The sequence below is a fragment of the Astatotilapia calliptera genome, chromosome 8, assembly GCF_964374335.1.
Source record: "Astatotilapia calliptera chromosome 8, fAstCal68.1, whole genome shotgun sequence".
NCBI classification, from domain to species: Eukaryota; Metazoa; Chordata; class Actinopteri; order Cichliformes; family Cichlidae; genus Astatotilapia; species Astatotilapia calliptera.
Genome location: NC_137429.1, coordinates 10935442 through 10952616, shown reverse-complemented (window position 1 = coordinate 10952616; position 17175 = coordinate 10935442). Strand labels below are relative to the sequence as shown.

Genomic DNA, 17175 nt, shown 5'->3' with positions numbered 1-17175 from the left:
GATAGATAGATAGATAGATAGATAGATAGATAGATAGATAGATAGATAGATAGATAGATAGATAGGTATCAGGCCTATTCATCTTAGAAAGTAGGCTCTAGGAAGAAATACGGCGTAAGACAGAAAAGGGACCCATGTCACGTGTTCTGTATTGAGACAACGGAAATAACCATAGAAATCAGCTCAGCCAATGAAATCGCAGGCGCGAACTTGAACATTTCTTTCAACCAATCAGCGCCTTGTGGACCGTCGGTAGCGAGCTATCCTCACGCAGCCACATTGTGTTCTCGTATATTCATATATTTTTATAGTTAACTAAAAAGGTATAATAATCGCTCTTGGCAAATAAACCAACTGATCACGTCCGAACGACATCTGACTGAAGCGGTAAGTGAAGTGAAACTACTAACATTTGTGCTCGTTGCTTTTGCCCTTTCGAGCTAGCATTAGCTAACACCAGTGGCAAGAGTAGTAGTGGGCTTGGTGTAATTCCTGGATTTAACTGAACAATGAGTCCAGTCAGTGTGGAACAAAAAGTAATGCGGTTATAAAGTCACAAGTAGCGCAGTCATTCAACTGACAGAAAGGCATATAAACATGTATTTTAGTTTATATGGTTGCTAGCTACTATTTGGGGCGGGTATTCTGTCGGTGGGCTGCATTGAAAACAAGCAACAAAGCCTTTAACCAACTGCTGTTAGGCTGTGTTTGCGACCAGGGAATTTATGTAGCTTTATAATGTGTATGAAAACGCATGTTTGGTTTTCACTGAAGCCACTAATAACTTCTAAGTAATAGTAACCCTTTATAAGGGAATCACTGAAAGACGTGGAAATTCAAAATTTCAAATCTGAAGTGTCATTGGAGCACGTTGTGTTGCAAATCACAATCAGTATAATGACTTCTCCCCATCTTAGGTAAACATGTTTCCAAAAAGTGTGTCTATAAAATAAAGTACTGGAAAAACTTAGAGATTTTAGGGAAACATTTTTATCTTGAATAATACTGGCATTTGTCACAACGATAACAGCAGTCCTGTTCTGTCACAGGCCTTATGATACTTGAAGCTTCTGTAAGGTGACATAATTTCCAATAAGACATTGTAACTAAATATTTATCATTTTCAGCAACAATTTAAGTTTTTTCGCTGCATGTGTATCCACCTGGATCTAGGGTTTATATACGGCATGGTACTTAAAAAAAAAAGTTCCAACTACACAAATGCAAAATAAAAGAGAGAACATAAATATCCAGCCATCTTTGAAGGTGCGCATTAACAGTGAAGCCTAAAATGAATCTAAAACGGTGATGCAGAAATTGTAAAAAATGGTATAACTAGTGGTGGTACCACTTATTTTCTCTTACATGTAATTCAGTCCAAAATAAATTAATCGCATATATTGAAATACTAAGTCAATTTTAGCAGTAACAAGACTCACGGTAAAAAATACATGGATGTATGCTTATAAAATGAACTAAATATAGCATCTGTGGTTCTATTTATAGCCTGAAAATGTCAAGTGGAATACATTTGTCACTGAATCACTTTATGTTATTACACAAACTTGTGGCAAGGTTCAATATACAATTGACATCTGCTGTCCTACGTTTATAATAGTTTTTTATTTTGTTTGTTTTTCATAACACAAGTATGGCTTGCTAGATACATCCGGTGTATGTCTAAAATGGACTTGACATCCCTTGTACCAGTTTCAGGTGAACAGGTCATATGATCAAATATGTTGCTACAGTTTTTATGCCACACACGTCTCAAATTTCTAGAAATCCTAAACAAACAACACCTATGTCAACTTCTATCACAACTATACAACTGGAACTATATATATATATATGACCTGATCTTTGCTGACTCACTGGGAGGAATCCATGGCTCTACAATTTCAATATGAAGCATTGGGGTGCTAATTTTGGCTATTAAGTTACCAAATATAGCTCCTTGCCCAATAAAGTGTTAAAAATTTCTGTACAGACATTTTTTTCCAAATGAATGAGGAAATGAATAAAATATGTGTTTTGACAGTGTCATAGATGTTCATAGTGGAGCAGTATTTAAAACTGGGCAGTTAGATCGAAATTAACAGCCCAGTTTATAATGTTTGACCTCTGTTGTGTCCTGTTGTGATTCCAGTCTAAATGTCAGTTAGGTTGCATTAAAACACCTTGCAGGGTTGATTACTATTAAAGTTGAAATCGCCTGCTCATTTTCCTCTGCTGCAGATGACAGGCTCAAACGAGTACAAGCTCAATCAGGGACCAGAGGATGGCATCTCTGCTGTCAAGTTCAGTCCCAGCACAGCCCAGTTTCTCCTGGTTTCCTCTTGGGACTGCACTGTCCGTCTCTATGACGTGGGAGGCAACACCATGCGAATGAAGTACCAGCACACGGCTCCAGTTCTGGATTGTGCATTTTATGTAGGTCACATATTTTCTGCTTAGGTTTCTTCTTGTTATGTTATAGCCTTGAAGTCTGGTGTGCTCAAATGATAAACCTTTAACTTTCAGGATCCAACACATTCTTGGAGTGGAGGTTTAGATGCACAGTTAAAAATGCATGATTTGAACACAGACCAAGGTATGTTACTAATCTGGTAGGTGGATTAAAAACTTCCAGTAGTAAAACATATTTGTTGGAATGCTTTCATCTATATTCTGCTGGTTTCTTCTCTTTAAACAGACACAATTGTTGGAACACATGATGCTGCCATTCGTTGTGTAGAGTACTGCCCAGAAGTTAATGTCATGGTAACAGGTAGCTGGGATAGATCAGTTCGACTGTGGGACCCACGAACGCCCTGCAACGCTGGCACCTTTACTCAGCCAGACAAGGTAAAGCAGTAGAGCCACCACTGAGCTTAACCATATTGTTTATAAGATTGTTATATACATGTTTTCAGATCTAAATCACTAGAATTGCTATTAAAGTTTAAAAAAGAAAACATGACATTTTTGGAGATTCATCCTTTTTCAAAGCAACAAAGTATTTTGGATTCTCAGGAGGGCATTACAGGTTTAGCAGTTGTTATTGAGAATGAGTTGATAAGACTATTAATGAAAACAGGAAATTTTTTTGATGGATTTTATTTACATTTTATTTTGGCTTTACTCCTAATACTGGTACACAGTGATGTAGCTATTAATATATTTTCTAGAAAGCTCCCTACATTAGACATTGTAATTGTATTCATTTACTTTCCCATAATGGTTAACAAAGAAAAAGATGTTAAGTTTAATATGTTTGCATGTGGTTAAGTAATGTTGTATGCATATACATTTCATATGATTTTTGGCACTGCTAGTGATGTCGCCATCTTGTCTCATAACTTGTCTTTGTCAAAGGTGTATACCCTCTCTGTGGCTGGAGATAGGCTGATTGTTGGCACAGCAGGACGACGAGTACTGGTGTGGGATTTGAGAAACATGGGATATGTGCAGCAAAGAAGAGAGTCCAGTCTGAAGTATCAGACGCGCTGCATTAGAGCCTTCCCCAACAAACAGGTAGACTATAAAATATGAAGACTGTTAAAACCTGGCTGATAATTTGTTCTTAATAGAACCTGATAATATAGAGTCAAATTTTAACCTCATATTTTCTGTCTTGGCTCCAGGGGTATGTCTTGAGTTCAATTGAGGGACGTGTAGCTGTAGAGTACCTGGACCCAAGCCAGGAAGTTCAGAAGAAGAAATACGCTTTCAAGTGCCACAGGCTGAAGGAAGAAGGAATCGAGCATGTTTATCCTGTCAATGCCATCTCATTTCACAGTGTTCATAACACCTTTGCCACAGGTAAGATTGGCTAGTTAGTACTTGACAAAAGCAGGTATTTGTTTATTCTTAGATCTGTCTTAGCTTATATATGTATATACAAAAAGAGTCAGCTACAGAAAATATCTTAGATTTTTCTCTGTCCTTCACCTCTTAACTGCCAAGGTTGCATCCAGAACTCTTGTTAATATAGATCCATATCTCAGCAATAACAAGGCCGAAAACTTTTTGAGGTTGACCTTGAACCTCTCCTTTTACCAGGTGGCTCAGATGGCTTTGTGAACATCTGGGATCCATTCAACAAGAAGCGTTTGTGTCAGTTCCATCGGTATCCAACCAGTATTGCATCACTGGCCTTTAATAATGATGGCACCATGCTTGCAATCGCCGCTTCCTACATGTTTGAGAAAGGAGACATCAGCCACCCAGAGGATGCCATCTTTATCCGCCAGGTCACAGATGCCGAGACAAAGCCCAAGTGAGTCTTCCTCTTGTCTGCTGTGCAAAGTACTGCTCAGAATGGCAGTTTCATACCGCTGAATCTCTGAGCAGTGCTGTTTACAATGTGCAGGTCGAGCTGCAGCATATGCTGATCTTTATCTCTGTCCATCCACTTTTCAATATCCGATAGTGAAAGATAGATGAGAACTTGAAGTCCTCCTTTCACTTTGTACATCTGTGGCTGTTATAAATATCTACTCAGTGACCAAATAAACATAAACCTTCTATATAGCATGAGGCAGTCCATTAAAGTGGGCCTGTTATAAATACTACCCCTGTTTTGTCAAAGTCAAAAGAATTGAGGTGTTCTTTTGACTTGTTTTTCAATCCAGACCTAAAGTATTTTAAAAGGAATTCTTAATATTTCCCTCTATATCTAATTTGAAATAAATCATAGATTTTATTAGAGTTCATTTTCAGCTTTATTTGAGTAAGCTGAATAGGTACTGGCAGGTAAACATCCATAATAGTCTATAAACATCACAACATACTTTTCAAATACCAGATTGTCTCTTTCACCGTCAGCCATACTTGTCCCTAGAACCTGGTTGCAGAGCTCAACAGTTTCTTGTCATGTGTTTGGTAACCACGACCTGGCATTTTGAGGCTTATCTTTGTGGTGTATATCATAGCCATGACTATACTGGGACTCTGGCCAAAAATCCAAATCTCTTTAAGGTTATCTTTTCCTTCACCTCAGGATGCCTTAAATGTGCTTTTTTTTTCATTGGAGCTTTTAGATGTAGAAAGACTGATTGTAATCTCAATAAGCAGATGTTAAAAGTAATTTTAAAGTACCGACTTAATTAAAAGGTGAGTGGCTTTTGTCGAGAACTTCGAAAAGAAGCAATGATACAAAACTGTAGTTACCAAATGGGATATGACTTGTCTCCATGTATCAATTCAGTGATTGCTCAAGTTAATTGAATCTCTTCTTGTGTTTTTTGGTTTACAGGTCAACCTAAGTGCACAGAGGAAGACTTCCCTCTGCCTTTGAAGCCTTTATCACATTGGATTTATCTGCTGGCATCCAGTGTACCATTACTATATCGTTTCCTGTCATTTCTTTCCATTCCCAAACCGCATTTGTAATTTAAGTAACAGTTGTTACATTTTCTGCTCGTTTCTGGTCTGTGTTAAATATTTCATTCTTTTATGTATTTGTCTTGTTCTTTCTCGACTAAAATCATTTTTGTATATACTGTACCTTTTTGACTTTTCTTTCCCCTTGGTCTTTTTGGTATTTTGACATTTTAACAAGGCACAGTTGCAGCTGTTCGTGGATCAGTCTTTCAGTGCTCACAGTTTGATACTTGGAATTTAATAAATGTTCAAATATGACCATCATGAAGTTAATTTATACTTTGTCACATACTACCTGCATGAACAACAGCTGGAGAAATGCTAGGAATGTGTCAAGGCAATAAGGATTGTTCTCTTGATGATGTGTTGAGGGAAAGTGATGATCCACTCATCTTGCTGTGGGCTCCACTTGCCCCCAGACAGTGACCTCTGCTGATAGACATCAGAGGTCTTTGGCCTAAACAAGATCCAGGTTTATTACTGGGGAAAATTGGGAGAAAAAAACAACTAAACTTGATGACCCAGCCTATTTAATCATCCTTTTTTTCATCATCCATTTTTAAGTGTGTGTGTATATACATCTCTCTCCCTCTCTGTCTCTCTCTCTCTCCCCAGATATAGATATATCCCTTAGTAGTGGATTTATGGTAACTTCCAACCTATAAACAATGAGCTAATTCTGCTGTTTTAGCAGATGACAGCAGTGATGTTTCAGAGGGCTAAAACTTTTTAAAAGTGTATTATTATCACTGAATTTATCTATAGACTGTGCCAGTTGTTACACTGATGACAGAATTAGATGCAACACAGGCTTTTGTAATGCAGTATTTGGTAATATACGACTGGCACAGTGCAGCTCTGGAAAAATATAAGCGATGTCTTTTTCCCGCAGATTTTCAATGGCATCTAATGCAGTTTCTGAACCCTTTCAGCCTAAGCATGAGAGAAGATATAGATGTCAGTTATTCTATTTAAGAGATCCTATTTTTTTCCCAAATGGTTTTATCTGCTTCTGCAGTATCCTGGAAATGATTAGTCCACTTTGGTGAAATGATGTAACTAATTCCTGTGATTGTCGATAATGAGTCTGTCTTTGACGTTAGATTAGGACTGCAGCTTAATATGAAATGGCATTCATGGAAATAGAGGGAGAATGGGCAGGGGTTTGTTATTATGGGTGTAGTGAATTACCTTGTTTCCTGCCATTTTTGGCTTCTACTAAATTGCGAAATTTAGTGTGTTCATTAAACCCATATTGGATAGGTGTTACACAGGAAAAAGTAATTTAGCAGTCTATTTGAAAGGTGCATTAAGGCAGTTAGTATTTTTCCAACCCTTTTATTAAAAGATGTATTAAGCTCTATAATTTAACAAATTGTTGCAGATAGCTGGATTATCTATCAGCATGTTCTTCCAAATGTCTTTTTTTTATTTATTTCCTCTAGCAAATGTTCAGATAACCACATCTGTGGTTGTGTGGCTGGGCTCTGATTTCCAACCACTGAAGTGTTGCAGACACTTTGGCTCTACATGAAACCGTTACATGACAATTAAAATGGGTGATTGTCCTCCAACAGCCTGTCAGGTGCATTTAACCCAACCACAAAGGGCTCTTATGTTCACTCAAGAGGGCGCAGATGACCTTCAGCAGACACCTTATCTCTCAAGACTGGTTTCTAATATTATATCAAGCTGATGATAGCCCTGCGTCGTTCGTGAGCTGGGGGAAAATGGGGAAATCACATGATGCATCAGGAAAATATTGACCACATTCTGGTTTGTCTTACGTTTCATTGTTACTTACTGTAGACCACAAAGACACAAAGTGACACCATGCTATAATGCAGTTTCTTCAAGCTTTTAATTGTGAAATCACAATTTTAAATGATAAAAATTAAACTATGGTAATTTTTAATGAGCATAAATTATATTTCATGCTGGAAGAAAACTGATTACAAGATTTCATAACCATATCAGCACACCTACTATGGTTCAGTGTTCGAGGTTTTACTGACACCCTAACAAAGCCTCCTTTAATACTTTACAGTGCTATGAAAAATGTTTGCCCTCTTCCTGGGCAAACATTTTTTCAGTTATTTTTGCATATTTGTTACACAAATTATCAAACAAATTTTAAAATTACAATAGAGTGATAGTCTGGAGCTGCTTTGATCCTGAAGGAGAATGTCTGGTCATCAGTTTGTGCCCTAAAGCGCAAGCACACCTGGGTTTATGCAGCAGGACAAAGATCCAAAACACACCGGTAAACTCACCTCTGCTCAAAAAACCAAAATGAAGGTTTTGGAGTGGCCTAGTCAAAGTCTAGCCCTAAAACTGAGATGCTTTGGTGTGACCTTAAACAGAAGGTTCACGCTCGAAAACCCTTCAATGGGCTGAATCAAAAAAAAATTGTCAGTAGGTCAGAATTCTTCCACAGTGATGTGAAAGGCTCATTGTCAGTTATCACAAATGCTTGATTGCAGTTTTTGCTGCCAAGAGAGGCACAAGCAGTTATTAGTTTTATGGGGCAATTACTTTTTGGCATGGGTGAGGTAGCTTTGGATAGGTCTTTCCCCTTAATAAATGAAACCATCATTTCAAAATAGCATTTTGCATTCACTCTAGTTATCTTTGTCTAATATTACAATTTATTTGATGATCTCAAACATGTGAAAAACATGCAAAAAAAAAAATATGGATGGGGAAAGTACTTTTTCATAGCACTATGCCACCAGTGAGGTTAAAAAGTATTTTATTTTGTAATTTTTCTAAAATATCATTCATACATTTAATTTAATAAAGAAATGTAATCCAGTTTTATAATTTTAAAGACCTTATTTTTATAAGGTCTCTAAATATTTTTAAATGATTTAAATAAAGATTTGGACTGCACTGTATTTAACCTAATCTCCAGCGCAAAGCTTATGAGCCAAAATGGAATGTCAAACCAAATATCTGTGACCCCCCCTTGTCATGCCCAGAGATTTTTAATTTACTATAGTCCAGCTCCCAGAGGAGTGCCCCTGTCCCCTGTCAGCCCTGTAAAAGAGATGGATAGCTGTGAGTGTGACACCTAGCAGTGGGTTACATGGCCTTAAGCTTTATCGCCTAATTACGCTCTAATGTAACTACATTGCTCTTGAGAAGATGTTGTCTCGCCCACCAAAGTTCCTTTAAAAGCCTCCCTGGGGCAGGGGCAGATAGGAGCGAGGCAGGCCACAGCCATGCCCGAGTGAAAGGGTTGGGTTTCGTTCCCCCGAAGTTTGGATGAAGTGGACACAGCATGCTAAATCTGGGGAGGACAAGACCATGATCTTTACTTTGGAGACTGTAGAAACTGAAAGAAATTATACCAGTGTAACAAACTTGTATAAAAACTCAATTGATGCTGTTTTAAATTACTGAGCCACTAATGTGTTAATCACACTACCACATCTTATTAGGTTTTACATTTAGACTAACTTCACTATAAAGGGCATCGCATAATAAATGTATTTCTGTGTTTTACACAAACAGCGTAAACAAACTTAAGCATTAATATGTGGAACGTTCGGCTACCAGGTTATCAGTTACACTTGTGTGTATCTTCCATCAATGTAAACTGTCCAAGGCCTCATAAATGGACCATTTGACCACTTATTCTTTAGAAGAGTGGTTAGCAGATGCAGATGGCACATTCAGTGGCAGAAAGTAGCTGTGACTTTTTCATAAAGTAATAAAATGCAGATTTTTTTATAGTTACCTTTGTCAAATATGAACATTTATTTGAAGATTTAAAACATTTAAGTGTGAGAAATATGGAAAAAACTAAGAAATCATGAAAGGGACAAATACTTTATCAAATGTCAAATATAAATCTGGTTTGTCCGGCATCTGGTTTTGAGCAAACACATTTACGTTTGGTGCTAATTAGCAAACGTTAGCATGCAATCAATGTAAATTGGGATACTGTTGTGCATAATAGCATTCCTGGTAATGTTTTATCACTAGCATGGTTTTGTATTTTGTCTGGCGTGTTTTTAGCAATCTATGCCTAAATGAAAGTTCAATCTAAATAATTAAGGTTGGTGATTCAGTGGCAATGCTTTATTGCTCCTGATCATAAAGAACACCTTTTCCATGTACAGGGTGTCATATGTTACCATGACTGGGTTGTTACCCTCCAGGGCGTGAAACCACAAGCACTTAGACATAACTGATCTGTCCTGTAGAGAGACACCCAAGTTCTCTGTCTCACACAACAGACTCCAGAACCTTTTGCATTGTACAGATGATTTGCGGTCAGTTCTGGAGTGACAAGCAGTCTTACTTTAAATACAGGGAGGGCACATCCCCGGGGAACCTTTGAAAAACAGTAAGTAGGTATCCCCATTTAAACTGAAATCAGATTGCAGGTCTTTTCAGGCAAACCTCTTTGTGCACTCTCCATACCTATGAACTCTCTGTGCTGTTTAATGGGTTCATGGCCACAGGGCAGGGGTTACAGTTTGTCCTTCCTGCAATTAGCATTCACGGTTAGCTTAGCAGAACTAATGCACCAAATCTTTGAGGCTCAAGTTTCCTCTGTGCCTCTGGGTGAGTGTGGCCAAGATTTAACTTACTCCTTGTATCCATTTCAACCTGCTTTATTAGAGGTTATTGGCAAAATCCCTTGCAGAATACAATTTCAAGACAGCCATTATCAGACAATTAAGTGTTAGTGTCAAATAGAAGAAGGCACAGCTAAACTTGGGCTTACCATGCAATCATACAGCATAGCTTAAGGTTAAATACTTGCATTTATATTAACACTCAGGTCACAATGGGTGAAAGGAAAAGCCACAGTAGCCAGTGGCCTTCATTTTCAGTTCAAATCAATATAGTCCATTTCCTTTTCACTATCAATCTATATTTGCTTCTTATTTATTTGTCTAAATCCTGCATTATAAGAAAATGAAAACCCTTAGGACTATTATTGCTTTTTGTGTTTGTATATGCCCTGTGACATTTGGGTCAAGACACTGATCACAGGAACATGTATACCAATGCTATTGTCATTGTGGGCCATGAGGATCTCATGGGTCTAGAGTAACATAACTACTTAAATGAAGCTGCTTGGAGCTGTTTTCTGGTATTAGCTTTCTTTGTATTCAGTAATATTGACTAGTTTATACAAGGACCTGTGGACGTTTATGTAGGTTGACCATAGTATTGTTTAAAAACTACAAGTTATACTACGATATTTGGCAGTACTGATGCTAAATAATATGCACTCAAATGCCACTTTGTTAGTTACACCTGTTCAATTGTTCAACTGCTCATTATGTCAAAAATCTAATCAGCCAATCCCATGGCAATGACTCAGTGCATTAGGCATGTGAACATGGCCAAACAACCTGCTGAAGTTGAAAACAAGCATCATTAGGGAAAAACTATGATTTAAGAAACTTTGAACATGGCATGGTTGTTGGTGCCAGATGGCCTGGTCTGAGTATTTCAGAAACAGTTGATCTACTGAGATCTTTCCCCTAAACCATCTCCAGGGAATGCCTTGTTGATGCCATAGGTTAGAGGTATGAAGTATGAAGAAGTATGCAGAAGAGCATCTCTGAACCCAAAGCATGTTATACCTTGAAGCAGCAACCAAATGGAAACCGAGGCTAAAATACACACGGGTTCACCAAATTGGACAACATAACATTAGAAAAAAGTTCTGGTTGAATCATCTCAGAGTTATTTCTTAAACATGAAGAGAGAGCACCGGGATGTGGTGGAACGAAAGATTCGCATCACAGATGTGCAGCCAACAAACCTGCAGCAACTGTTGATGTGATCATACTGCAACATCCCAGATCCCAAGCAGTTCAGTGACAAAAACTGAAGGGAATTTGAACTGTTACTACATCTTTGTTTAAACACAACGACCTATTTTAAACATGTTCTTTGTCCAAAGTTAGCGTCGGTAATTGTTATAGAGAAATACATTTGATTGCCCCTCTGTTTAAGCTCCAACCTGTTACCTAAGCAAGGGGGGAAAAATCGATGTTATTGAATATAAAATACATTTGTCATTTTCTAAGTGCATTTTGTCTGAGTGATTAGTGATTGCGGTGCATTATGCTGCCTAATCAATGAGAATGTTAAGGTTCAAAATATTGGGGATGGAGACAAGAGAAAAAACCACAATAACAACACTGGTCCGGCCGGGTTGAGTCAAACGATGATTTTAATGAACACACGCGTGGGAGATGGACACTGATGCAGACAGCCTCAAAATCTCAAAATGGTGGAGCATTGCTCAAACTTTTATAGCCTCTGGTGCGTCCACCTTATCATACAAAGCCTAAACATTCACATGCTTTCTCTCACACAGCGCCTGAGCTACGACCTTGGCTCCCTGTTTATCTGCTCCTGCTGAAATAGGGCAGAAAACTCCAGCACACTCTGTTCTCTTCTACTCAGACAAATTAGATTTCTTATAACTCAGCAGTATAATGCATCATAAAACAATATCATTCATTCACAACAAGTCAGCAGTTTAATGTAATGCAAATCAGTTTAACTAATGCAATAGTTATCAGCTTCTTCTGATTCAGGAGAATAATGCAAACTAAAACTACATAATAATTCACCATCTTTAATTAGGGGTATAACATGGCATAAAATAATATTATAATCTAACAATTCCCCCTGATGAGGTCATTAGAATAATGACCTCACAAACACCCTGTAGCCCAGTGTGGCCGGGTTCATCTCTTCTCACTCCTGAGGTCCTTTGTCCCCCTGACGGGCAAACCATATGTAAGATGACCTCTGTGTTTGCGCAAGTCAGGTGCAAGACAAACTATTACTACAAGGATAGCAGGTCCAGATGACACTCCCCTGTTCTCCCACAGCTTTATTTGGTGTTCCCTTATACCATTCAGACGTAGACTAGAACCTCTGTCCGAAGAGCTCTTAACCTTTATTTTATTGCTGCAGCTACCAGTGTCGTCCAGTTGCGTGATCCTCTGTTCTTCTTACTTCAACCTCAGGGGTTAGACAACCCTTCAGTCGTGACACAGATCAGGGGATTATTCTGCCCCTATTTCAAACAACGATCTGTGTATCCTCGGGTCCTGTGTCTCCCGTGTATCCTCCAGAAAAGAACAGGAAGGCGTCCCCCTTTTGCCCAAGAGCCTCTCGAACCTCGTTGGTCTGGTGTTTCCGGATTTCCATCAACCCCTTCATGGTTATTGCTGTATTTATGGGATTCATCCTTTTGAAGTGACTAGCTGGAGCCCAAACGCCATGACCCTTGGACCCAGTTGGTGTCTCGGCAGTCACTGTATCTGTCTCTGCTGCGAAGGACCCTCGTATCTCTGTGGCCTCGTCTGGTGTCTGTTCCTTTCTCTGTAAGAGACAGAAAACCAAAACACCTCTCTTCCTAACCCTAATAATCTAATGTTGTTATCTACTGACCTTCTAGTGATTCAAAATTGGTCTAAAACATTCAGAATGTCCCAGGGACTTATTCTAATCATATCTTATGTGTGTGTAAGCGTGTTTGCATTTAGCCCTCTGCACTCAAGGCGTTTCCTACACTTTATCAGTCCGGACAGTCACGCCGAACAAAGCTTCTGACCTTCAAAAGGCCGAGTGCCAACTCGTTATAAGCACATTTGCAAGGTGTGTCTGAAAATTATTGAAACCCCTCTTTTTAACAAAAGACAAAGAAATTAACAAATCTTCTAAGCGCTATTCAGTTCATTTCAATGAGTAATGATTAAACATGAAAGTGATAGTTTATGCTTTTTCACTGATTCTCTAAAAGGTCCGTCTTCTCGGACCGCTATTAGCTTAAGCTTTACCATTCCTAAATTATTAAAGACACAAATGAAGTTATAAATTGTTCAAATAATCCTTGTTTGATGTTAAAGCTCAACCTTCCCCCCCTTTTTTGACACATTCCAATGTGTCAAATCAACGGAGCTAGAACATTAAAAAAAAAGTTAGGCAGCTACAAAGTTTCCCAGACTCTTAAGGTGATCCGCGTGTAACGTTCTGACTCAGGTATTTAATATTTTAATAAATGTCGTTTAATTAACTGCCACTATTTAAACTAACCTTAAAGACATAATTGAAGAAAAGATCACAAAGAATAACATGATATCAATGTTATGTAAGCGCGTGCGGCCTTCTATGCTCGAAGCCTTTCCCCTCAATAGATCAGTCAGACATTCGCGCTGACTGTAGCTTTTAACCCTTATTAACTTGAGCACAACTCTACAATGAGCAACAAATCGCGATATGTATAAAAATGATCATGGTTACACCTGCAATGAAAAATTATATCATTATCCTAACACCTGTAAATAGAAGATTCATCAGAGGTTATAACAATCACAGGAACACAGATGTTAGTATAAGGTCAAAAGCTTCAATAAATGATCATCGATGCAATGCTTGTTGCATGATTCTCATACAATAATAATGCTGACATTAAAATAACAGTAAAACACCCCCTTTTGTCCCGTTTCACTTGACACCTAAACGTTTATAAATGCCTCTTTTATTCTTGATTTTATTTCCCCCTTTTCTCCCCTTACTGACCACAGCAGGGGGATCTTAGTTTTGAATCAGCCATGAATCCAGCTCACCTGATTCATCAGTGAGCTCCACCATCACTGGCGTCTGACAGGGTGGTGCTGCATACTCTTCCTTTAATGTCACTATTTTCAACCTGTTAATGAGAGTGTTTAAACCTGAAGTCGACTACGTCCACAACAAGTCAATACAGCTGTAAATGTGGCCAATTATCAATCTATTACCAATCAATAACAACAGATAACTTCTATTTTATGCATGCTTTTAATCAACCACTCACCCAGAGGATCTCCAATCCCAGGAAATGCCTTCTCCTCCTTTAATGAGTCTGTCCTCCTTCCATGCCCTGGTAACTGGTCCATCCAGAGCCATATGATCTCAAATATACATACAACAAGCCAAACCACACCTTGGTCACACCAACCCTCCTCCGCCCCGAAGATGTCCAATGCCATCCTAGTATGGACTGTCAAATGTGGCTTTAACGTTGACTGTTCTGACAATCCATTTTATAACGTTCCTGGTCAGATTTGCCAATCTCTGCACCAGGGTTTTAAACGTTTCGCCATTTTCATTAGGTTTTATTTTTTATTTAGTTTCGACTCCAGATTTTCAATTTTTTGCCAGTTGTAATTAGTTTTTACCAATTCTTTGCTAGTTTAGTCTAGTTTTTATTTTCTGAAAATCCTTAGTTTCAATTTAGTTTTATTTGTGTTTTGCAAAAGTTAAGTGTAACAAACTCTCAGTTCCATCATATCAATCATGCTCTTCTGCTTATCCTTGGGTGTTGAGACTAATAGCTATTAATTCTTGCCGCACCGAGTGTTCCTAATTTTGGTTGAAGTCAATTGATAACCTTTTCCATGCGATTGTTTCACACCTTTATTTAGATGTCCCAGTCCTGTTATCTCGGGATACATCACGCTGCCTTATCTGGGGTTAGCTATTTTCTTGGGATGCGAGTTAAGTGGGTGAGCTCTTCAAAGAGGGGGAGTGTGCTAAATAATATGCACTCAAATGCCACTTTGTTAGTTACACCTGTTCAATTGTTCAACTGCTCATTATGTCAAAAATCTAATCAGCCAATCCCATGGCAATGACTCAGTGCATTAGGCATGTGAACATGGCCAAACAACCTGCTGAAGTTGAAAACAAGCATCATTAGGGAAAAACTATGATTTAAGAAACTTTGAACATGGCATGGTTGTTGGTGCCAGATGGCCTGGTCTGAGTATTTCAGAAACAGTTGATCTACTGAGATCTTTCCCCTAAACCATCTCCAGGGAATGCCTTGTTGATGCCATAGGTTAGAGGTATGAAGTATGAAGAAGTATGCAGAAGAGCATCTCTGAACCCAAAGCATGTTATACCTTGAAGCAGCAACCAAATGGAAACCGAGGCTAAAATACACACGGGTTCACCAAATTGGACAACATAACATTAGAAAAAAGTTCTGGTCGAATCATCTCAGAGTTATTTCTTAAACATGAAGAGAGAGCACCGGGATGTGGTGGAACGAAAGATTCGCATCACAGATGTGCAGCCAACAAACCTGCAGCAACTGTTGATGTGATCATACTGCAACATCCCAGATCCCAAGCAGTTCAGTGACAAAAACTGAAGGGAATTTGAACTGTTACTACATCTTTGTTTAAACACAACGACCTATTTTAAACATGTTCTTTGTCCAAAGTTAGCGTCGGTAATTGTTATAGAGAAATACATTTGATTGCCCCTCTGTTTAAGCTCCAACCTGTTACCTATATATAAAATACATTTGTCATTTTCTAAGTGCATTTTGTCTGAGTGATTAGTGATTGCGGTGCATTATGCTGCCTAATCAATGAGACAAAAAAGGAGATGCTTTCATAAACAGCTTTTGATTATTGGACATGATAAACTTTTCTGAATTCGGTGAAGTGAAACAGTATGTTGTCCCATCGACTCAAATACAGATTAAGCAAACTAATGTGAACACAGAGATCAATTCATTCATCCAATAATGTTTCTGTGTGTAGAACAGCAATGCACTGAGAAGTCTGGCTCTAATTCATCATTGTCCACACATTATATTATTATTGATGGCTCTTGCCGTGGGCAAGTGCATTTGTTTTTCAGATTTGTGACAGGCGGCAGAATGCTGGATGAAGGTTTATTCTGCAGCTGGGCCAGAAACATCGCACGCGTCTCTCTTATTTCTGTATTGATCGTCATGCCTCCCCATAATCTGGCACCTGACACATTTCACAACATTATGTGGAAGGGGTCAGAGGACAGTGCTAATGAAACTGCATGATGGATGCTGTTATCCGCAGCATTAACCCAGCATTTACTCACACATAACTGTGACTCTGAAGAGCCTGCTGGAATTGTCATAAATAATAAAGAGCTGAGGTGGTCCAGAGGTATGATTGCGACAAAATAAATAAATAAAATAAAGCATATTCAGCATAATAAAGCATATCAGTGTCGAAGTGGTTTACTTGTTTAGGTTACAGTTTTTCAGCAACGTTTAAATGTCCGTGTTTTAATGAAGTAGACTGACTTCCAAGACTAAAATCTCTTTTGTACCCAAATGTTTAAGATAAAAGAGCACAGTGAGCAGATTTGTGTGGAAGTCTTAGGAAGCAGAAAAAAACTTGGAAAAATCACATCGTGTGCGAGCACTGTGAGTGAAATCATAAGAGATCTGTAATACCGGGCGTGAAGTGAGCTGTATGACTGCGAATTCTCTGCTCTGCTCCTCTCCACCACATCCATCCTGCCAGGCTAATGTATCCCTCTCAATAGCCGGGGATAAGGGGAGAAAAGACTGCTTGTGTGAAGCACAAAAAGCCCCACCGTGGCCGCATTCGCAACAGTAATTGGCAAGGAAGCTTTATTTTATTCACTCCTGTATGTCTTTTGTTGTCCTGTAGGTTCGTTCAAGTGTGGTGCTTTTGAAAGTTGTTTCAAAACTGGCTAATTTCTGCAGCCTCCTGTCTCTTCCTGCCTGCGTTATTTATTTATTCATAAATACACAACTGTTTGATTATTTCCTCTTTTCTTTTCTTTTTTTTTTCCGGACACTGAAATGTGTTAAAAACTAAACATTAAATTGAACATTTAATAGAATTTCGATGACACTTAATTTCGAACATCCGCAAGAGGCGGGAAAATGTTTAATCTCTTACGAGTCCTGCTGCTTTCACACTCTGAAAGCTTTATTGCTGTTCAGCAAAGTAGTGGTGACAGAATAGGGGT

General features: G+C 38.5%; 1 protein-coding gene across 1 annotated transcript; it reads left to right on the top strand.

Annotated features, from left to right (window-relative positions):
• The first annotated feature begins 214 nt into the window (after window positions 1-214).
• Window positions 215-5625, top strand: bub3 (BUB3 mitotic checkpoint protein). Its single transcript, XM_026178460.2, has 8 exons — window positions 215-387; window positions 2239-2433; window positions 2524-2593; window positions 2696-2847; window positions 3358-3516; window positions 3627-3804; window positions 4045-4261; window positions 5240-5625. Exons 2-8 carry the CDS (start codon window positions 2239-2241, stop codon window positions 5247-5249), a joined length of 981 nt encoding a protein of 326 aa, XP_026034245.1. The 5' UTR covers window positions 215-387; the 3' UTR covers window positions 5250-5625.
• Window positions 5626-17175: the final 11550 nt, after the last annotated feature.

Bases quoted from the DNA above. Each gene is read 5' to 3' on its own strand.
- bub3 (XM_026178460.2), top strand. From the start codon at position 2,239: ATGACAGGCTCAAACGAGTACAAGCTCAATCAGGGACCAGAGGATGGC. The intron at 3,517-3,626 runs GTAGACTATAAA...TCTTGGCTCCAG, and splicing joins GAGCCTTCCCCAACAAACAG to GGGTATGTCTTGAGTTCAAT. The intron at 3,805-4,044 runs GTAAGATTGGCT...TCCTTTTACCAG, and splicing joins TCATAACACCTTTGCCACAG to GTGGCTCAGATGGCTTTGTG.